At 35.5% G+C, this 20022-nt stretch overlaps 1 protein-coding gene across 3 annotated transcripts; it reads right to left on the minus strand.

Moving 5' to 3' along the window:
* Positions 1-1708: 1708 nt before the first annotated feature.
* LOC132175172 (Leucine-rich repeat (LRR) family protein) lies at positions 1709-18672 on the minus strand. 3 transcript variants are annotated; one of them, XM_088514678.1, is made up of 21 exons: positions 18500-18672; positions 17703-17766; positions 17429-17565; positions 17219-17305; positions 15829-15904; positions 13170-13244; positions 12975-13044; positions 12809-12886; positions 12620-12680; positions 12437-12515; positions 11278-11368; positions 10754-10814; positions 10613-10674; positions 10366-10436; positions 7136-7273; positions 5273-5377; positions 4029-4153; positions 3760-3856; positions 3457-3531; positions 2745-2800; positions 1709-1983 (listed from the first exon to the last, which is right to left on the minus strand). In XM_088514678.1, the coding sequence occupies exons 1-21, from the start codon at positions 18562-18564 to the stop codon at positions 1911-1913; spliced, it is 1746 nt and encodes a 581-aa protein (XP_088370804.1). In that variant the 5' UTR covers positions 18565-18672; the 3' UTR covers positions 1709-1910. The 3 variants fall into 3 exon arrangements, with proteins under 3 accessions (XP_088370804.1, XP_088370803.1, XP_088370805.1); XM_088514677.1 differs by having other exon boundaries at positions 10607-10674; positions 18500-18671; XM_088514679.1 differs by lacking the exon at positions 17429-17565 and having other exon boundaries at positions 10607-10674; positions 18500-18662.
* Positions 18673-20022: the final 1350 nt, after the last annotated feature.

The following is a 20022-nucleotide window of genomic DNA, read 5'->3' on the forward strand; positions in this document are numbered from 1 at the left end:
TTTCATTTTTGAAGGCTTTATGGAAAAGGATAAGTATCCTAGGTTCACTTATAGATCAGACAATACTTCAGGCTTTTCCCCACCAAGGCGAGAATTTTTACTGAAAATAAAGGTCTAGTCAGGATCCACCAAATTAATCCCTAGCCAATACTCCGCGCTACTCAAAATATTGAGCTTTGAGTCGTAGGCCTTCGGCCTGGGTGGCTGGCCCCAAGAGCAGGTTGAATGAATTTATTTTCTCACTATTAATAGATTGAAAAGTTTTTTTTAAAAAAACTATTTTTGGTATCAATGAATGGCACATAAGGAAGACAAACAAATACATTTTTACTCTACAGTGTATTAATTTGTCTTCCAATATTAGTAAATAAAAAACAATAACATATGCTCTCTTATGTTACAATGTGTGCCATTTGGATTAACTTTAATCTTTTCTTGTACCTTATATTTATTAACTTTTGTAATGCTATATTATCAATTCAGTTAAGAAAAAAATTAAGTATGCGCTTGTGCAGGAATTAAAAATTAACTGTTATAAACACTTTTTATACATGGTTTTGAATTTGAATTTTTAATGTTAAGTAACACAAGGAATCAAGCACGAGCCTTGGACGTGCCCTCCCAACTAATATATATAAAAAGAGTCTCTCGACCTTTTGGACAGTGAATTTTTGTTTTCTGTTATATGACTGTTTTACCCTTCATGAATGGTAAGGATTTGGAGATTTCATTGGTCATTTTTGTCTTTTTAATGTTGTAGATTTCATTGGAGATTTCTCTCGACCTCCGCTTCATAAGGCATGGTCTCCAGCCGATTGAGTTACTCCTTGGGACCTTAACATTAATAACTTAATTTGTTCTTGACAACAGCTATCATCATATATCAGAACTCTACAACAGCTATCACCATAAATCATAAACTGCGTTTTAAAATCGCACTTTTTAAAATCACAATTCCAAATAAACTCTTACCAGTCTATTTACTTTCAAGCTTCCCCAAAAATAAATAAAAATAAATGACCAAATTGCTATTAAGTGCCAAGGGGTAATAAGCTAATTCCAAAGAACTTGAAGCCTGTTCGAGATTGCGTTAGAACATATAGGTATTGTCTAAAAAAAAATAAAAATAAAAAGCTAGAAAAAGACAAATTCCTTTTCGACGTTTTTGGAGCAATTTTTTTATTTTATTTTTATTTTTATTATTAAAAAAGTGTTTTCTAAGTTAATTTTCTTGTTTTATGTATTAAAAACATTTTTTAAGCTCCTTAATAAAATTCACAAACAAGTTCTTAGAGCATGCTTGAAATTGGGTTGGAAAATCAAGCTTTTAAAGCCAAAATGAGTTTTTTTTTTTTTTTTAGAAAAAAAAAAAACTTCATTTTTAGAGTTCATTAAGGAGCTTTAAAAGTAGTGACCATAATAATTGGATACAAAACAGATGTGATTAGAAAAATTGAAAACTCGGGTACCATGAAAATTGTATTAGACCACAATGGAAAGAGAAAGAAGTACAACAACCGAAAAGCAAATTTAGGAAAATAAACAGGACAAATGTTAGGTTTTCCAAAAATTTGGTTCCAAAATGATGTGTTACCATTCTACGTGATCTATTGTTTTAATAAATAGAGATATAAGGTGATAGAATGGTGAAACATCATCTTGGAACCAAATATTTGAGAAAAAAATTGAAAAACCTAGCATTTCTCAATGAACAGTGTAACCCAGAAGTATATTGATATTGAATACCAGAATGATAAACGATAGTCGTGCATTATACATAAATACATATTATCACAATCAAGAGATGTACAAACAATGTAGTCTTTAACATCAAGCTTTCAAACACAAACCGTAGAAAAGGAGTGAAAATTTACCCCAGCCAGGAGGAGGAGAATCATGTGAAGAAACTACTACTCAGGAATTCTGTCCTTCAAGTAATTCAGAACAGCTTTGGTTCCTCGGTCTAAAATTGCCCTCCGGATGCTGTAAAAAGAAAAAAAGAGCATCGTGTACCCTTATAATCAGATCATACTTCTATCTTAATTACCAGCAAACTATTTCAAGCAACATGAGCAGTACTAAAATGTTTGTATATACAGAGTACACAAAATGGGATACAAAATATGACTCCAAAACAGTTAATGAAGATTGCATGATTCACATAAAAAAGGTTCTTGAACTCCACATGCGCGCCGGTAAGCATCTTGACCTAGTATTAAGCAGCAAACCCTGCAGAGCTAATGCAATAGGTTCCAATCCTGTCCCTCACATCACACAATTGCCTCCTACATGGCATTAATAAATTTACACAAGTCTGCCTTCCTTCCTCAATTGTTAGTTCTTTTCTCTGCTAAGCTAGATCTAGAATATAAATTTCCAGTAATCAATAATATTTCAGTTCTGCAAAAATCGATTTGGTAACCTTGCATTTTTGTGCACTAGTGCATCAATATTATCTGAGAAAGATAACAATATTAGTAATAATATAATAATGTCCATTGATATCACAGGTACCATAAACAGATTGCCCTCAAGTTTCACTAAAATCAAGAAGTTCAGATCACTAAGCTAGAGAAAAGTGGAAGGATTTGATGTTTATTAACTATCTTCTGGGAATTTCTTAGGCTACAATCCCACCAAACCACAAAATCACAGCAAAGCTTATGAAGCTTCCAACAGAATCTAAATAATGCTAACCCAAAAAAAAAAAAAAAAAGCAGGAGAAACAGAAATATGTAGCATACCTTCTCAATGAATTTCCGTCAAGTCTTAACGCCTGTAGGCTTGGTTCAAGTAAACCCTGAGCAAAGAACTCTTTAGTTTTTAACTTGGATAACGTAACAAATCACTGAAATTAGTCAGACAAATGTATCATGCAGAGTAGGTATCTCCCCAAGTCAAATGCTTATTGTTCAATCCATATTAATGTGATCTATTGGTTGGGGAACAGGTTCTTAATACTTTAAAATCAAGAAAGGAAAAGACAAGGATAGAAGTTTAAATTAGTTAAGCTAAGAAAAAATTGATTAGACTTGTTTAGGCTAAATGTCATGTGAATTTGAACAAAAACCATTATAGGACGATTCTTTGGTGATATGAGAATATATAGTCAGAATTATGCCCCCCAAAAATGCTTTCCGTCATTCAGTTTGCTTCTGAAAAAATTACGAAAAAAGATAAATAAAAACTAAGTCATTATGCTAGAAGTACACCCAACTTCACGACCCCATTAACCAAATAGAAAAAAGTATCTATCAAAACCAGTTATTTTTAGATTTGACTTTTCAGAAAATGATGGCTCCAGTTTCTCCAAATTTCAAAAAATAATATGATAAGTGCTGCTGAAATTAATCACTAGGTAGACCACACAGATTCTATGTAGCATCATATCTTATTAAAACCATACTTCATAACCCATAAAATCAAAATAGCGGTGAAAGGATTCCATATCCTGACCAGCTCGGGGGGAAGCACTGAGATGTTGTTGTCAGATAGGTCAAGCTCAGTAAGAGAAGTAAGATTTTGGAACCCCTGCATGCCAATATTAACAAACACACTCACAAACTTGGCAGTTGATGCGCCCAAAATAGGAAAAAATTGCAATCTTACATGGAAAGTAATTAATGCGAAATAATGAGAATAAAATAAAATCAGCTACATATCACAAAATTTCCTTCTTCAATAAACATTAGAGCCAAGACCTTGACTTTAACAAGTCCTCAATTAAATAGTGGCATTATTACATGTCGAATATATTACCCTTGGAATCGATTGAAGGGAATTTTGGCTCAAGTCAAGGATCCGCAGTTGCTGTAAGCTACATATATCCAATGGGACTTCACATAGTTGCATTCTTCTGTCAAGTCAAATAAGATGCAAGAGAAATAACTGAGACATTGGAGAAAATACCAACATTTACAAGCATAGAAGCACAAGGAACATGCAGGAATATAAGCAAACATATGCATAAAATGTTTGTGTATATGCATCTATCTGCGAGATAGTATTGTAATTTCCAGCTGACTGACCTCAGGTAAAGCTCTTGCAGATGAGGAATGCTGGAAAATACAGGATGCTCTGGTAATGAAGCAGCATTACCACTTAGATCTAGAACCTGAACCCTAGAGACTGCTTGAAATCCAACAGATGGAATCTGAAGGTGAAGTAGCAAGAAGGTAGTCAGATTATAGTGGTGACAGAGGTACACAAACACATTGTAGTGCACACGAGGAAAAATATCCGCATAGATTTGAAATCCCACCACCCTCTCATCACTAGGTCTCAAAATATGGACATGCAAAAAAACAACTCCAGAAATTTTTACGATGTGGAACTGACTGCAGTGATTCTTAACTTCTAACAAGACAAATCTCATGACAATTGTCATACAACGTGAAGCCTCTAGATTGGCAACAGACTAAAAACAAAAAAAGTGTATCTGTGTGCATGTCTATTATTAAGGAAAGGTTTTAATTCTATTGTAAGTCCTAACCTTCTTGCCAGACAGTTATGCCACAGATCTAGGAGCATACCATCTATATCCATGTAGGGAAGTCCAGTGGATAAAGCACATTAAATAGTGAGGATTGTGGGAGAACTGTGGAGGAGATTTAAGTCTTTATTTTTCAATACTTTGTATCTTTAGCCAACTGATTTTGTTTCTTTTTTTGTGATTAGTTATTATGCTTTCCTTGTTCTTTTAAATCTTTTTGCTTCTACTAGTTAGGTAATTTCTCTTGTATACTTCCAGTGTACCTAGGAACGCCTTACACTTTTAATGATATTAATTACTTAAAAAAAAAAAAGTGCTTTATCTACTAGGAAATGGCAGAGGTTTCTAATTTATCAATCTACCTTTATGTGGTTCCTGTTTTCGCATACACTTAACACATTTGTTGTTTGTGTGTGTGTTCATGCATGCACTTTTTTATTTGGTTTGGGGGGGGGGGGGGGGGGGGGGGGGCAATAATGGCGGAGATTTCTAATTTATCAATCTACCTTTGTGTGATTCCTGTTTTTGTGTGTGTGTGTGTGTTCATGCATGCACTTTTGTATTTGGTTTGGGGGGGAGACAGAGAGAGATGAGAACTTCTGGAAATTAATTTCATTAAAAGAATAAAAAACTTGGCCTTGAATATCACAATAACCGGAAAAATTATGTCCCCTGTATGTTCCCATAAGAGCTCTTAATAAATTTTGATCTCATTCATTGACAAGTAGAATATGCAAAAAGACTCTTTGAAACTGTCAATCATAAATAGATCTGTTTTACCTGTCTGAGTGGATTATTGTCCAGCTTCAAACATGAAAGATTAGGAAGTGACTTTAAAATTGAACCTGGCCAGTCTTTAATCTGGTTCCTGGATAAAATCAAAGTCTGCAAATTTGGAAAAGAAGTTGATGTATTAATAGACAGTTTCAGATTCCAACAAACCAATTTATCATTATGAAAAACTCCTGGAATAGGATGGACAAAGTATTTGACAAGGAAGTTCTATTCAACTTGACCTAGCATGATACCTTTGGTAAACTGGCTTGAACAACCAATGAGTTTTAGCTCAAATGGTACTTCCTCCCTTTGAAGCAAGGTGGAGGGTGAGGTTGTAGGTTCGAATCCCATCGGGTGCGTGTAACTTACCAATAAAAAAAATGGCCTGAACAACAGACTATTTTCTACACACCCAAGAAGCAACAATATATTTCATGGAAACAAACTTTTCAACTGAATTCAACTAAGCCTTAATCAAAATGAAATTAGGGTTGGCTATGGATCCTCATCAACTAATTAGAGACATGTAGTTTTATTTTTGCCATTCTGTTCTATTGCCTTCCTATTAAACATATTCTTTGTCACTACTTCTACCCATGTTATTTTAGGCCTACCTTTATCTCACTCCATCAACTTGAACTAAATCTCACCGGTGAACCACTCAGTCTGCAATGTATGTGGTCATGCAATCTTTTAGTCACATTAAAAAAAAGTGTGATTAATTTTTTTTTGTAAGTAATTCAATCTCATTAAAAAGTGCAGACAGGTGTAACCCAAGTATACAAGATAGGAGAGACCCCCTAGTAGGGAGAAAAAGATGTACAAAAGTCCAAAAATTTAGTAAAACTAGAAAAGTAAGGACTATTGCACGCCACTATCCATGCAATGCATAAAGGGATTTGAACATAACAAACTTTAGCTTTACCACCCAAATCTCGCAATCTTCAAATGCACCACATTGAGCACAAATTAGCCATCCTTCAAACTTCTAAAATATTATGGCTTCCCAATTGACCTCTCCAACTAGCCAACAACTCTATTACCCTTTTAGGCATGACCCACTCAACATCAAAAAGACGAAAGAACGCAACCCATAATTCTCTCACCACTTCACAATAAAGAAAAAGATAATCTATGGCCTCCTCGCTCCTCTTACACATACAACACCAATCTACCGCAATGACATTCCTCTTCCTCAAGTTATCCAAAGTAAAGATCTTCCTTAATACTGCCATCCACATAAAGAACACCACTTTTGACAGAGCCTAACCCCTTCAAATGCTTTTCCAAGAAAATGAGGAGCCAACAGGAATGGATAACATGTGATAAAAGGATCTTACTTCAAATCATAGTCAAGGATATTAACTTGATACATAGAAAGGCATAAGATTTTGACTTACATACAAAATGTTAAAAATTGGGAGTAAGGCTTAGTTGAATTGGGTGGAGCACATAATATGTTGAAACTGATAGGAATCTCAATACTTAAAGCACATGGATACACATTAAGGCTTTGACAGCAACCTTGCATAAACATCAAAGCAACTGGGCTTCTAAAAAGCATGTCCATATAATTTATTATCTTGCTGGACCTTATTGCAACAAAATGACTGCTTTAATTTCAAATTTTACTGCTTACCATTCAAAGAATCTGAAGCAGACATATCTTTCTATTTATCAACGGATACACTGACTTGGACTGTGATAGAAACCAGTTCTGGATTTAACCAAAAGATGTTGAAGCCTCCATTACTTTTTAAGAGATCAGTAGAGTCACTTAGGATGACCAATACAAATAGCATTTCACTTTATCATTATTTCCCATTAACATCTAATGAGCAAACAGAGGACAGCTAAGAAATTTACCTGGAGAGAAACACATGAGGAAAGTTCAACCGGCAGCTCTTGGATGACATTCCTAGAAAGATCTACTTTTATAACATCACCTGATTCCCATACTTCTGATGGAACAGCACTCAAACCAAGCCCTTCCAAAGAAAGTTCCTGAAATTACAACATTTATTATAGGTGAAGTTTCCTATTTGTAGACAGAAAAAATAAATGAAAGGTGAATCACAAGCTCTCTGGCTAAAATAACTGAAATCACAGTGGAGGAAGAAGTGGGCAGAGTAACAAAACAACACGATAAATGAATCACATGCAGCCATAGTGACACAACATTTAATACCCAAAAGTGGTAGATTGAACCCGAGATGAATCTGAATCCCACTCCATCCTTTAGTACCAAAGCCTGGCCAGGGCCTAAATTTGCAATTTTCAATTCTATACCCAAAAAGGGAGAAACAAACTAAAATCATCCAACACAACCAAAACTTCAAATATGAATAGAAGGATTTTTAAAAATAAAAGTATCAATTATTCAACTCAACAGAGTTTACACCTTGCTACTTGGGATTAGCTAGCCATCCGGCTCTAGGATCACGGCAATTTCGATTTCGGTATTATATGTTTGCTCTAGTTTTTGTTGTTTTTGATGTTTTGAACCCAAGATGAATCTGAATCCCACCCCATCCTTTAGTACCAAAGCCTAGCCAGGGCCCAAATTTGCAATTTTCAATTCTATACCCAAAAAGTGAGAAACAAACCAAAATCATCCAACACAACCAAAACTTCAAATACTAATAGAATGATTTAGAAAAATAAAAGTGTCAATTATTCAACTCAATGGAGTTTACACCTTGCTACTTGGGATCAGCTAGCCATCCGGCTCTAGGATCACGACAATTTCGATTTCGGTATTATATATTTGCTCTAGTTTTTGTTGGTTTTTTATGTTGAAACGGTTTCTCTCTCCAAGGATTGTGAAAGATGTTCCACTAGAAATATTCTTGTTATCTGCCTTATTGGGCAGAATGCCTTCCGCTATGGGTTATCAACCCACTATTAGTACCAAAATGGGTTCTTTACAAGAAAGAAGTACTTCTACCAAAGCAGGATCCATAACCTATATTCAAGCGGTTTATGTAACTGCAGATGAAGAGATAAGAGGGCCCTATGGAAATGTGGTTAGAAATCCATAATAGAGTCCAACCACAACTTGATTGTAGTACTTGCCCAAAATATTGCTTACACACCTCATAAATCCGAGTGATATTCCCAATACTAAAGTACATATGTTTGAGATGATCCCAAATATCTTTGGCAGTAGGAAGATAAATACATGAAGACCCAATGTGAGGCTCAATACTGTTCAACATAAGAGATATAATTTGATTGTCCTTCTAGTCCCAAAGGCTTGTGGAGTTAAGAGTCTGAAGGTTTCCCTAATTGCAAATGAGGATACAAACTTTTCCCTCTAAGAAATACCTACATAGAATGCGACCAACAAACATAATTTTTTCCATTTAGTTTCACAAATTTCATAGGAGCATTACCCATAGAAGCTGAACTGAGTAAATCTGATTTAGTGGCCATAATGTGTTGGCAGTGCTGAACAATGCCAAATAACTACAACAACTAGCCAAAGAACCACTGACAATGTTGAAATAGGCCAAAATTCACATGAAACAGCCACAAACCGAAGCAAAACAACAAAGACAGTGCATAAAATGAATAGAAAGCGGCTAAAATAGACCTGAATCAGCTGAAAACTACTCAAACCTTGTCAAAACTGAATGAAATAGACAAAAACTGACCTGAACTGGCAGCAAAATGAATCAAACTGGCCTGAACCGGACTGAACCAGCGGTAAAGTGAATCAAATAAAATTGGACCGGCCGATAAATGAATTGAACCAGAATGGACTGGCCAAATGCAGTAAATCGAAGTGGGTCGGGCTGATGAACCAGGTTGCCCGATATGGGAACCAGTCTAACATAACTTGGATTTGGGCTGAAATGGCATGATCAGTTTTTGGGTTGCGCCGGACCCGGCCCAAACTAAAATGTGGATAGCCTTAGCCAGAATAGGAGACAGGGAGCACCTATAACCAAACAGAATTCGTCTTCTCCCAAAGCCATCGGAAAGTCGTCAGTGACCACTCTGATGGCGACGAAAGGAACCACCGCAGATCACAACCACGTAATATCCACCGAGACCCACTCACTGAAATTACCAAACCACCACTACACTTGCCTTCGGCCACCACGGATGGTACCAACCACCACAGAATTGACTGACCGACTACACCAACCAACCACCCTGATGCATTTGTTTAAAACAGGGCACAACTTAAACTCTAGTAGCCATGAGTAAGGTTCTGCTGGCTACACTAAACCCACCCATGACGACAGAGCCAACCATGGTAATGACGGCGACATCACACTATTGATGACAGTGATCTCGGCGCCATCACTCTCCTAACACGGGAATTAAGCCCAATAATTTAGTTTCCTTCAATCAACAGGAAGACGAGTGGGCGAGAGAGAGAGAGAATAAAAAAGGGAGAGGGGGGAAGGGAAAGAAAGGAACAGAGAGAAGGAAAGGGAGGAACACACAGTATTACGAAAAGGATTAAACGCTAGGCTTTGATACCATGTTAAGAGGTTTGCATGGAAATATTAGATAGAACGAGGAGGCTGGTCCAACTTACATAGCCTACCTCACACATCTTATTATATAGGCTTTGAGAAATATAACAATGACCAAAATACCCTCCAAACCCTAATACACTCTTCTAACATATTACATAACCAATTTACGGGATCACATGGCATGTATATATGGGAAGTCCTTTTTGGGTGGGGGAGCTGTTAAGAAAGGAGTTTTGCATGATGTCCAGAACAAGAGCCCCACACCGCCCCCCCCAACACCTTTTCTCCTAGTCTTAGAAGGTGCATCCTTCAACATGTTCAATTTTTGTGGGTTCTATCTATCACACAATATCACTTCCTCTCTACCAGCAGAAAAATATGCAGCAAGTTCTCTAGATAAAGCAGATAATAGAAGTGACAAGTTGACTGCATAATCAGATCATACAAACCCGTAAAATAGTCATTTTCTTGGTAACATCCAATAAGCAAAGTAAGCTTACATCAACAACACTAAAACTATTGACAGATTAACCACAGAAAAAGCTTATTATCTTCAAAAAACGGACGATAAAAAAAATCTGTTAGAATTACAATGAGTGATACCTTTGAAGTGATAGATAATCTAGCTGCCATGGCAATTACATCCTCTTTTGTTGTTGTCTTAGTTTCGGAATCTACGAGAGACACTTGAATCTAATTACTCAAAACAGAAAATAACTTAAATCTGTAAACCATGAAATTTGGTGTTGCATGGAAAATCTAGTACTCTTTCAACAACAGAGACAATTGACCTAGTATGTTAAAGATCATAAAATTGAAGCATGATTAACAAGAACCGATATACCTTCACCTTCAGAAAGTCTACTTTGAAGATACTTCAGTAATACAGTCGTTGGTCCAGAAACCAATGAACTACAGAAGGAAATGAATCAGTTGGATAATCCCTTAATCAAAAGACACATTGAACATGCTAAGGGCTAATGACTCTCACCTTCGAAGAGTTCGCAAAGGATTGCCAGCAAGCAAAAGTTTTCGCAGGGTAGTCATCTTGCCTAGACAAACAATAAGAAGTTAGGTTATCCACTATCTATTAATCATATTAATTCCCAATTTTTGCATTGTTTTTCAATGCTTAAATTTATAAATCTAACATTCATAAAGAAAATCTGAGAGAAAAGGGGTTAAGGCTTTGTTGATTTCAGTTGAGTTAAAAAAGAAAATTAGAAGTAAAAAAAAAAAAAAGAAAGGAAGTGAGAGAGAGCTTAGATTCAGCATTAGAATGATAAGATTCCTTTGCCAAAAGTTAAACCAAGATTTATCTTTTTTTTTGATAAGTAAAAATTTATCTTGGCCTACAAGATCTTCCTGTGTGGACAAACTGGATCGATCTGATCATATTTGTTTAAATGATTGATGCAAGATTTCTTCAATGTATCATAAGCTATTCAGGAACCTGAAATTCCTACAAAAACATAACAGATGACTTGATACTACTCTATAACGTGCAAACCTTACCCATTTCAGGGGGCAATCCAGTCAATGAATTATTTGAAAGATCCAGGACTGAAAGATGCAATTTGCATGCCTCCACTGGATATTCCTTCAACTGCATGCATATGAAGTGATTAGCAGACTAAGTTTATATTTAGCAGATCTTACACCTGAGTATTCTAGACACCCCCCCCCCAAAAAAAAAAAAAAAAAAAAAGCAAAATAAAATATTTGGCAGATTAGTAAGTTAGACATGCATCTAGTGAGTTTTGAATCCATGAGCTCAACCTCAACCTTCATCTTACAAATGGAGGAAGCATCACATGAAATAGAGCGGAATGCACGAAGCTTTGAAGATATAGAGACTTCAGTTGTAGAGCTGAAAATGATTATGTTCAACCCTTTATACACATGGATGGCAGCACATAATAGCTTGCTTTTTTCTAGTTTTTCTGATTTTTTGAACTTCTGTTCATCTTTTTTTCCTAATTAGGGAGTTCTCTTGTATATTTCTTGTGTACTAAAGTTGCAACCCTATGCGCATTTCTAATGAGATTGAATTACTTGAAATAGAGTTTATTTTGCAATTTGGCAGACAAAAATATGTTGAACAACTAAAAAAATAACATGTTAAGGAATAACCATTTACCCTGCGGCTCAAAACTCGAAGAACAGTGGACAAGAAGTAGCAAGGACCCCTTTTCATGCATTTACTCAAACATATCACTAGAACAAAAACTCATACATCCATAACATTTTGTTTAGTACCACTCAATACTAATGGAAATTGACTCCACCATTGCTACTGAATTTATTTAATGTTTTTTTTTTTTTTTTTTTTTTTTAAATGAGGAACCCATCCAAGGCAGGGGCATTTCGTGTACCCACCCCTGTCAAGTAGACCTTGGACCTGTGTAAAGCACCCCCTCCACACGGATCGGGTACATACAAGTTTGCTCACACAATCAAATCTACAGGCCTAAGAGAATTTACATGAAAAGTTATTATAATCAGATCTGATCAACAGAATTCAAGAGGTAATAACTGAAAAGGCTGAACATAAGGATCACACAAAAATATCATTCTAGCCTAGCCTATCTATCTTAACCAACTAATAGAAACAAGATCTTCCCAAATAATATCACCATATTTCTACCAAAGACAAATAGATAATTATAGCTACCTGATTTGAGTGAAGATCAAAAGTCCCTAAATGCGAAAGCACCCCAATCTCCGCCGGCAATGAAGACAGTGTGTTATTCCTGAAATGTGATGCCACCAAAGCCATATAAATATCAAAGGTGCTGATATTTCAAGTAGAAGAAACCCCACATAATTATCAAGAAAGAATAAATGAGAAAATGACCCCATATAGAACTCCACAAGAGAAGAGCAACCCATTATTGATGGTGGGATTGATGAAATTCCTGCAGAACTCGTTACAAAGAAAATTTTTGAGAAGAGGTGGTAGAAATGGGCTTAAATAACACCAAAAATAATTTTTTTTTTTTTTTTTTTTAAAACAAAAAGTCAACCCTTTGCTTAATTGACTCACTGTTTTGGTGAAGGTCAAGACGAATGAGACGTGAAAGATTCCCAATGTTCTCTGGTATACCCCCCAATACATTTTTTGCTGCACCAATTAAAGTAACAACACAACTTGAATATATCTGCAGATATACAAGTAGGACCTAATACTCAACAAAGCTATAGATAATTACATGCATTGAGTTCAGTAAGCAGGGTCCACGATGGAATCAAATTCTCGGGTAGCGTAGTTAGCTTGTTTCCCTGGGACAGATATAAGATGCAATACCCATTTGTAGCCACAAATAGGTCAAAAATAATTGCTTTCCAGTATATATACAAGCAGACCAGCCATCATCAAGTACTCAAAGTAAAGATCTCACTAATACCTCCACATCTAGTTTTGTCAATTTTGAACAGTTTGCTAGTTCTTCTGGCAAGCTGGTAATAACATTGTTTGATGCCTGGGGAAAAAGTGTCATAAGCCAAATGTTATCAAAGAACGCATGCGACGCAGAAAACAAATAAAAAATTGCTTTTATGTCAAGAGGGTTTACCAGATCGCCAAAATAGCAAAGTGCACACATTTTTTTTATAAGTAATCGCAAATTGATTAAAAAGCGCAACTCATGTACATAGAAAGTATACAAGAGAGAAGCCTAGCAAGTAGCGGAGAAGAGATCTAAGAAAGCATGAAAGTTCAAAATACTACAATATGAGACAGCAGCCCAAAGAAAGAGAGTCTTAAAGAATGAAGTCCTTAATTCCACTAAGGTCCTGTACAGTCCTCAAAGCTACGATTGTTTCATTCCCTCCATAAACCACATTAGGCAAGGCGGAATCATCTTTCAAACCGCATCAAGCTGAAACCTAACCCTTGGCATTCTCCAACAGGCCAAGAGATCTACTATCCTTCTAGGCATAGCCCAAATCAGCCATACACTGCTGAAAATAGTATTCTAAAGAGCACCTGGGATCTTACAATGGAGTAGAAGTTGGTCTACTAACTCCCCATTCTTCCTACACCTGCAACACCACAATTAATCATCCCCACATTCTTTCCTCCTCGTCATCTGCTTCATCACCGAAAGGGAAACCAGAAGCAGCACCTCGAGCAGAGGTCTTCAGACCTGAGAAATCAGAACCAACAGTCCTTGCAAGGGGCTCAGACCTTGCATTACCCAGAGGTCCAAGGGGCTGAGGAACTCTCACTGCTATCGCTGTCTTTCTCACCACCTTCGAATTTGTTGCCCCCTAACACCAACTCCTTACCCATGGACCCTGAAGAAGAGCCTCCCGCCTCAACAGACGGCAAGCCACCAGAGCAACGTCTCATAACAGCCTCGGGAGAGGACCCGAAGAAAGCCACCACCTTTACATCTCAGTGGCAAATATTTTCCATCTCCGCCCTTCTTGCTCCTCCAAAATTTCGATGAGACCTCTTCGGCCTCCACCGCATACTTCACCAACTCTAGAAACCTGCCTGATCTATTAGCCCCTCTCTAGACAATAAAAGCCTTATTCCCCTCCCTACATGAATTGATGAACTCTGTGACCTTTGGCTTATCCACCAGCTACTCCACTGTGTTTTTAAGCCAGGCAATACTCCATTTACCCAACAGCACAACACTGGCTAGCCCTCTTCTTCTCTCAACCAACTGAAGGAACGATCCCCCTTTGTCCATGGAGAGCTCAAAAGCTTTAGGCTCGACATAAAACCAACTCACATAGCCCATTGTCCACAATTCCACCAAACACAACAATCACTCAGCCCCAAAGGGTAAAGACAATAGAAACACAAAAGAAGCCAGTGTCAACACGCGCCTACAGGGGAAGGAGCTTGGAGAAGAGGAAAAAGGGGGTTCCTACTATCAACAAGTAATCATAAAAATTCCAAAAATAATAAGTACAAGCACTGAGAGGAGACAACTAGCACGCTGTTCACAAAATCAGGAGTCTCAGCTCTTTAATCAATATAAGTTGATAAACCTAATATCCTCTACTCTATGAATACATATATAACATTCTCCATTTCAGATACATATATCTTGAATAAAAAACAAAATTCTATGATCATATTAATAGAAGGAATCATCGAATATAAATGACATTTTGTTTCTATTTGATTAACATAGCAATATATAATTTATTAATTACAAAAAATTAACATCTACTGATTGCATTATGGTACAATGTATGGGTTCTTTAACCAAATGCTGATTTATCTACATCTAGAATACTCAACCTGGCACTGTCCCGAGGTTAAACTTCAAATAAATCACATGCCACAAGCAGGCAACTAAATAGTTGCGTTAAATTTTACCAACCACATAGCCACTCTCTGATGTTTGTCATTCCATCATGGTAAAGCATTACCGTGAGGCGTTACATTTCCAACCCCTAAACCTGTGAGGCGCTATAACCGCAAGTTGAGGGATAGCAGATTTTTGAATATGAAGGAAAGCCTGATTGCCGAGTCATTGTCAAATTTCAGTGCCCCGTCTGTAGCGAGGGAGAAGGTGCCAAGTTTGGGTCAACCTCTAAAGTGGCTGTTTGGTTTTGATCCACCTTTGGAGTTGGTGGTAAGTGATGGGGAGGATGAAGATTTTTGGGGTGAGGATGGGGAGGATGAAGACTTTCCGTACCCTTTGGGTGATTTTCCCCCTGCCACTTTATTGGATTAGGCTTTGTTGGGGGATGAGGGGAATGTAGACTCAATAAAGGACAACCCTCAGAAGGTTAAGGGTAGAAAGGAGCTTCTGAATTTGGAATGCTCCATTAACTATGATGCAAAGAGAGCATCATCTAGGCATGGAATGGGCAAGGCTCATGCTTGTTAGCGTTTGAGGGTTTTGGGCTTTGATGCCTTGTGAGTTGGGTTGGCGGGCGTTTTGGGTTGGTTGGGTTGTGGGTGCTCTTACTATTTTTTGGGTTTTGGGCTTTAGAGAGCCCCTGTGTATATGGCATGTGTAGCTATGGGTGCCTTACGCTTTTTCAATAAAGTTTTACATTACTTACCAAAAAAAAAAAATCATGGTAAAGCATTACCTTCAAATCAGATAACTCTAAACATCGTCCAATGGAGCTTGGAAGTTCCTTAAGCTGATTGGAAGAACAATCAAACCTGGAATGATCATATAAAATCTGGACATATCATTGCAGGAAAAAAAAAAAAAAAAAAAAAGGAAGAAGAAGAAGAAAAACAGTCGTGCACAAATAAACAAAGGAACAAAATACTACATATTGAAAACAAAATGATTTTGTTATATATGGCTACCACAAAATTGAGAACACCATGTATATGTAGTAAAGTGGGTTTTTGAGTAACAATGGATGGTGCTCAGGAAAAAAAATAGTAACAATCGATGGTGACCTATGAGTGTCATCACAATCTCATCTTGAAATCGCTAAAATGTTACATTGATTATGAATGAATAGTCTAAATTAGATTTGTTAGAAAAATAAATCATGACAAGTGATTGGATCTCAATTTCATGTCAATGTCTTTCACTTAAGCCAAAACATGATTTGTTTTGATGAAACAAGGTAAAAAGATGAGCTTCCTTCATCTTTCAACTTGGTACCAAAGCATCAACAACTCTAAGACCTAAGATTGTCTTCCTTCCAAAGGAAAATAGTGGCTGTATCTTAATTATTTGTATTTTTTATTATTATTTCTTACAAGTAAATTTTCATTTCAATTTAAGACTTCTTATGTTTAGTCCAATCCAAAAAGAGCTACCAAAAGAATTCTCAATCATTTCTGACACTCGTTATACAAGTTATTATTCTTCTTTCCTTTCATTAGCATTTTCAATACAAGAAAAGATAAAATAAGAAAATTATGCTTCGGTAAGAAGCAAGAGGTTGTGTTAATTTAAGATTAGAAGAGAGTGGAATTCACCAAGGACGGGGGGTCCTAGATGTGCAGCGAAGACCAATAAATGCAATACTAAGAAAATGTAATATAATTCAAGTTTAAGGCACTTAAATGATAACAGGACAAGCCAAAAAGATCACGTGCACAGAAGAGCAGTCATGACCAATAATGTTGAGGATATAAACCTTTACAGAGCAGATCGGTGATCATCCCCCCCACCCAACCAAAAAAAGAAAAAAAGGAGATAGAGATGGAAGACATGTAGCTTCCTCAAATTCAATCAACTGGAGGCCAAGGCTATATACAATGCTCATAATACCAATGAAGCTCAATATATTTCTTGTTTATTTCTCAGATGTTTCAAACACTAAGAACAAAAAAGAAGAAGCAAACCACACAGAAACATACAGAAACAGCAACAATGATGAATAAAATCTACTAGATTTTGATAAAATTAAAGGGAAGAGGTATGGACAAAACAAAAGAAGAAGAAAAAGCAGAAGAAGTTGACAAGGGAAGTTGAGAAGAAGAAGAGGAAGAAAAAAAGAATAAGAATACTTGACAAGAGAAGATGCCGATCCAATTTCCTCAGGTACTTTTAGTATTGAGTTGAAGGACACGTCTAATGATTTTAGCATAGGAAGCCTGTCAAATAGGTCAAGAAAATACAAAATCACACATTAAACATGCATAGACAACATAAAAAAAAAAATATATGGGAAAACATTCTTCAAAATGATGATAGTTATATATGTTCACAAAACCCACTCTCCTATCGCAGCTGGAAGTTTGGAAAGTCTATTGTGGGTAACATTCAATACAGTCAGTTGAGGTAAATTCCTAAGGTCTTCCTTCAATGATTCGATACTATTATGAGCCAAAATGAGCTTTTGTAGCTCCACAGCCTGCAATACGAGCAATGAAGCCATAAATCCACTTTTATACGTCTTTCTTAATTATATGCAACTCCATCTATTCTAGCTAACATTTCATAAGGCACATTAAGGGAGAACAAAGGTAAAAAAAAGTTAAAATAAATTACCTCCCACCACTTTTCATCCGTTCCAACTGCCTCCACACTTTTGTACACCTCATCGGGCACATCGCTGGGAGTACAAACACGAGTAAATAAAATAGAGAGTTAACTTCATCATGCTTTACTAGGATGAATTACGAATAAAGTGAACCACTGTGAATTAGCAATTAACAAGTTTTCCTAAATTTGTGCCATTCTTGATTCTTGTCATTCCAGAAACAGTAAAAAAACTTAAATACTTAAGGATATAATGAACCATTAGCCTATCTTTTGAGAATAAAATTATTGCAGTTTTCATACATGTCATAAGAACTAAACACCAAACATGTTCAAATGCAAAATGCAGAAAGAAAGTAGATCTACTCCCGGGTATTTCAATACAAACAAATAAGATGTGTCAAGTTGACATCCGTAAATGTATAAACGATGCTAAGAACATATTTTAACAGCACGAACATTTTTCAAGAACTTCGTATCGACAAATGCAAATCCATTCCCAATTCAGAAATGCTATCTAATCAACCTCAATATCAAACAGATATCTATCAACGTACTAATCTGCTATGCACTTATCGTGACGCATTTCCTTCTAGCATTAATCAATTATCTTCATAATGCAATTGATACAACAAATTTAACAAAACAACAATCATATACCAGTTGGATTTATAAGCAAAATGAAAGAATTAGGCATATATCAGCTATGAATAGATAAAGATTTGTCCAGATTTTGGAGGGACAGAAATGTGAAGAACTAGTTGAATGTGATTATTGGAGAAATAGTTTTTGGGGTGGGGGCTCGCCTGAGGGAGCGATTTGATAGGTTGAGAGAACCGGAGCTTCTTGCAGCTTTGAGCACCCTATCCATCGCGATACGCTTCCTCGGACATGTACTGCAGTCTGCAGCTTCAGTTTTGCTTTCAGATCTCAGTTCGTAGTGTTGGTTGGGCTTTTTCTTTAAATTCTTTTCTAAAGATGGCTTTTTCTTAAAGCATGCGTTTCACAAATTACTTTTGGTATATTTGATAATGATTCTAAAAGGTTTTTTTTTTTTTTTTTAATGGGAAATGGTCGGATAAAAGAGAAAAATAATGATTTTTTTTTTTTAATTTCTTAGAAAATAATATATACAGGAAACAAATTTCCTCTAAATCGATTTAAATGAAATTTTCTTCAACCTATTATAATAAGTGCCAAGTGTCATATAATATATTTGGGTTTCTAAAAAATTAATGTTTGACTTCGTATATTAATAAAATGACAATAAATGATGTTAAAAATATTAAAGAAAACATACGAGATATAAGTACTTGCACTTATTAAAATAAGTAGAAGGAAATTTTTTCAAAACCAGTTTGGAGAAAATTTATGTGTATATCCACGTAGGACTATGAGAACACTAAGATTGCGTTTGAATGGCCTAAAAGTGTTTTTAACACTCAAAAAGTCCGTTTGAAGAAAAAAATACTCGTTTAGTAAAAATATTAAAAGTACTTTTAAGGATCCAAAAAGCCTAATAATAGCAAAAAAACACTTTTGGTAAGCTTAAAAATAAAGCTTTTGCTTAAAAGCTATTTTTGACTTAAAAAGTCTACTTCTTAAATGCAATCTCAAACAAGGTCTAAGAGCTTCTAATTCTATGTAGATATTATTTTTTTTAAAATAGTTGAGAAAAATAAGGATTAGTTTTTATTTATTTTTTTTTTAGAAAATAATATTTAAGTAAGACCAGAAAACACATAACATTCCCCTTTTCATTAAGGGTACGTTTGGTATTGTGATTTAATAGACAAAAAATGTAATTTTAAACTAAATTGCAAAAAAATGATAGTTAGGATTGTGTTTTAAAAAAATTGTGATTGAAAACCTAAAAAATCTGTGTTTTCAAATCAAAGGTAAGTGATGTGTTTTTTTGAAAATGCACAGTTTTAAAGGTTAAACAGTTTGAAAATGCACGCTTAAATGTTCTTTTAAAAATCACGTTTTCAAATCACAGATTTTAAAATTATTATTTTTAAATTGCACTTTTTTAAAATCGTAAACATAAAGGAACCCTAAGTAATGCTAGATAGTATAATTTTACGAGAATAATGATGTTTTCAACTAATTATTGAAATAATCTTTATTAAAAAAATCAATAATTAATTAGAATACTACATCAATATTGTTGAATAAATGATCAATATAATTATATTATAAACATTTTTTTTTATTTTAGTTTTAAAAGCGTTTTTAATGTGATATAAGTACAAAAAATGTTTTTATTTTTTATTTTTTTTATTTTTTTAAGTTTATATATTTCAAATGTTTTAAAAAATATTTATGC

The sequence above is a fragment of the Corylus avellana genome, chromosome 3 (genome assembly GCF_965113065.1).
Source record: "Corylus avellana chromosome 3, dhCorAvel1.hap1.2, whole genome shotgun sequence".
Lineage (NCBI taxonomy): Eukaryota > Viridiplantae > Streptophyta > Magnoliopsida > Fagales > Betulaceae > Corylus > Corylus avellana.

What these genes read in the sequence shown, in the direction of transcription:
- LOC132175172 (XM_088514677.1), bottom strand. Translation starts at nt 18,564, where the DNA reads ATGGATAGGGTGCTCAAAGCTGCAAGAAGCTCCGGTTCTCTCAACCTA. An exon ending in CGGATGAAAAGTGGTGGGAG is followed by an intron (nt 17,566 to 17,702) that starts GTAATTTATTTT and finishes CTCGTATTGCAG; the next exon opens with GCTGTGGAGCTACAAAAGCT. An exon ending in CCTTTGCGAACTCTTCGAAG is followed by an intron (nt 10,675 to 10,753) that starts GTGAGAGTCATT and finishes TTCCTTCTGTAG; the next exon opens with TTCATTGGTTTCTGGACCAA.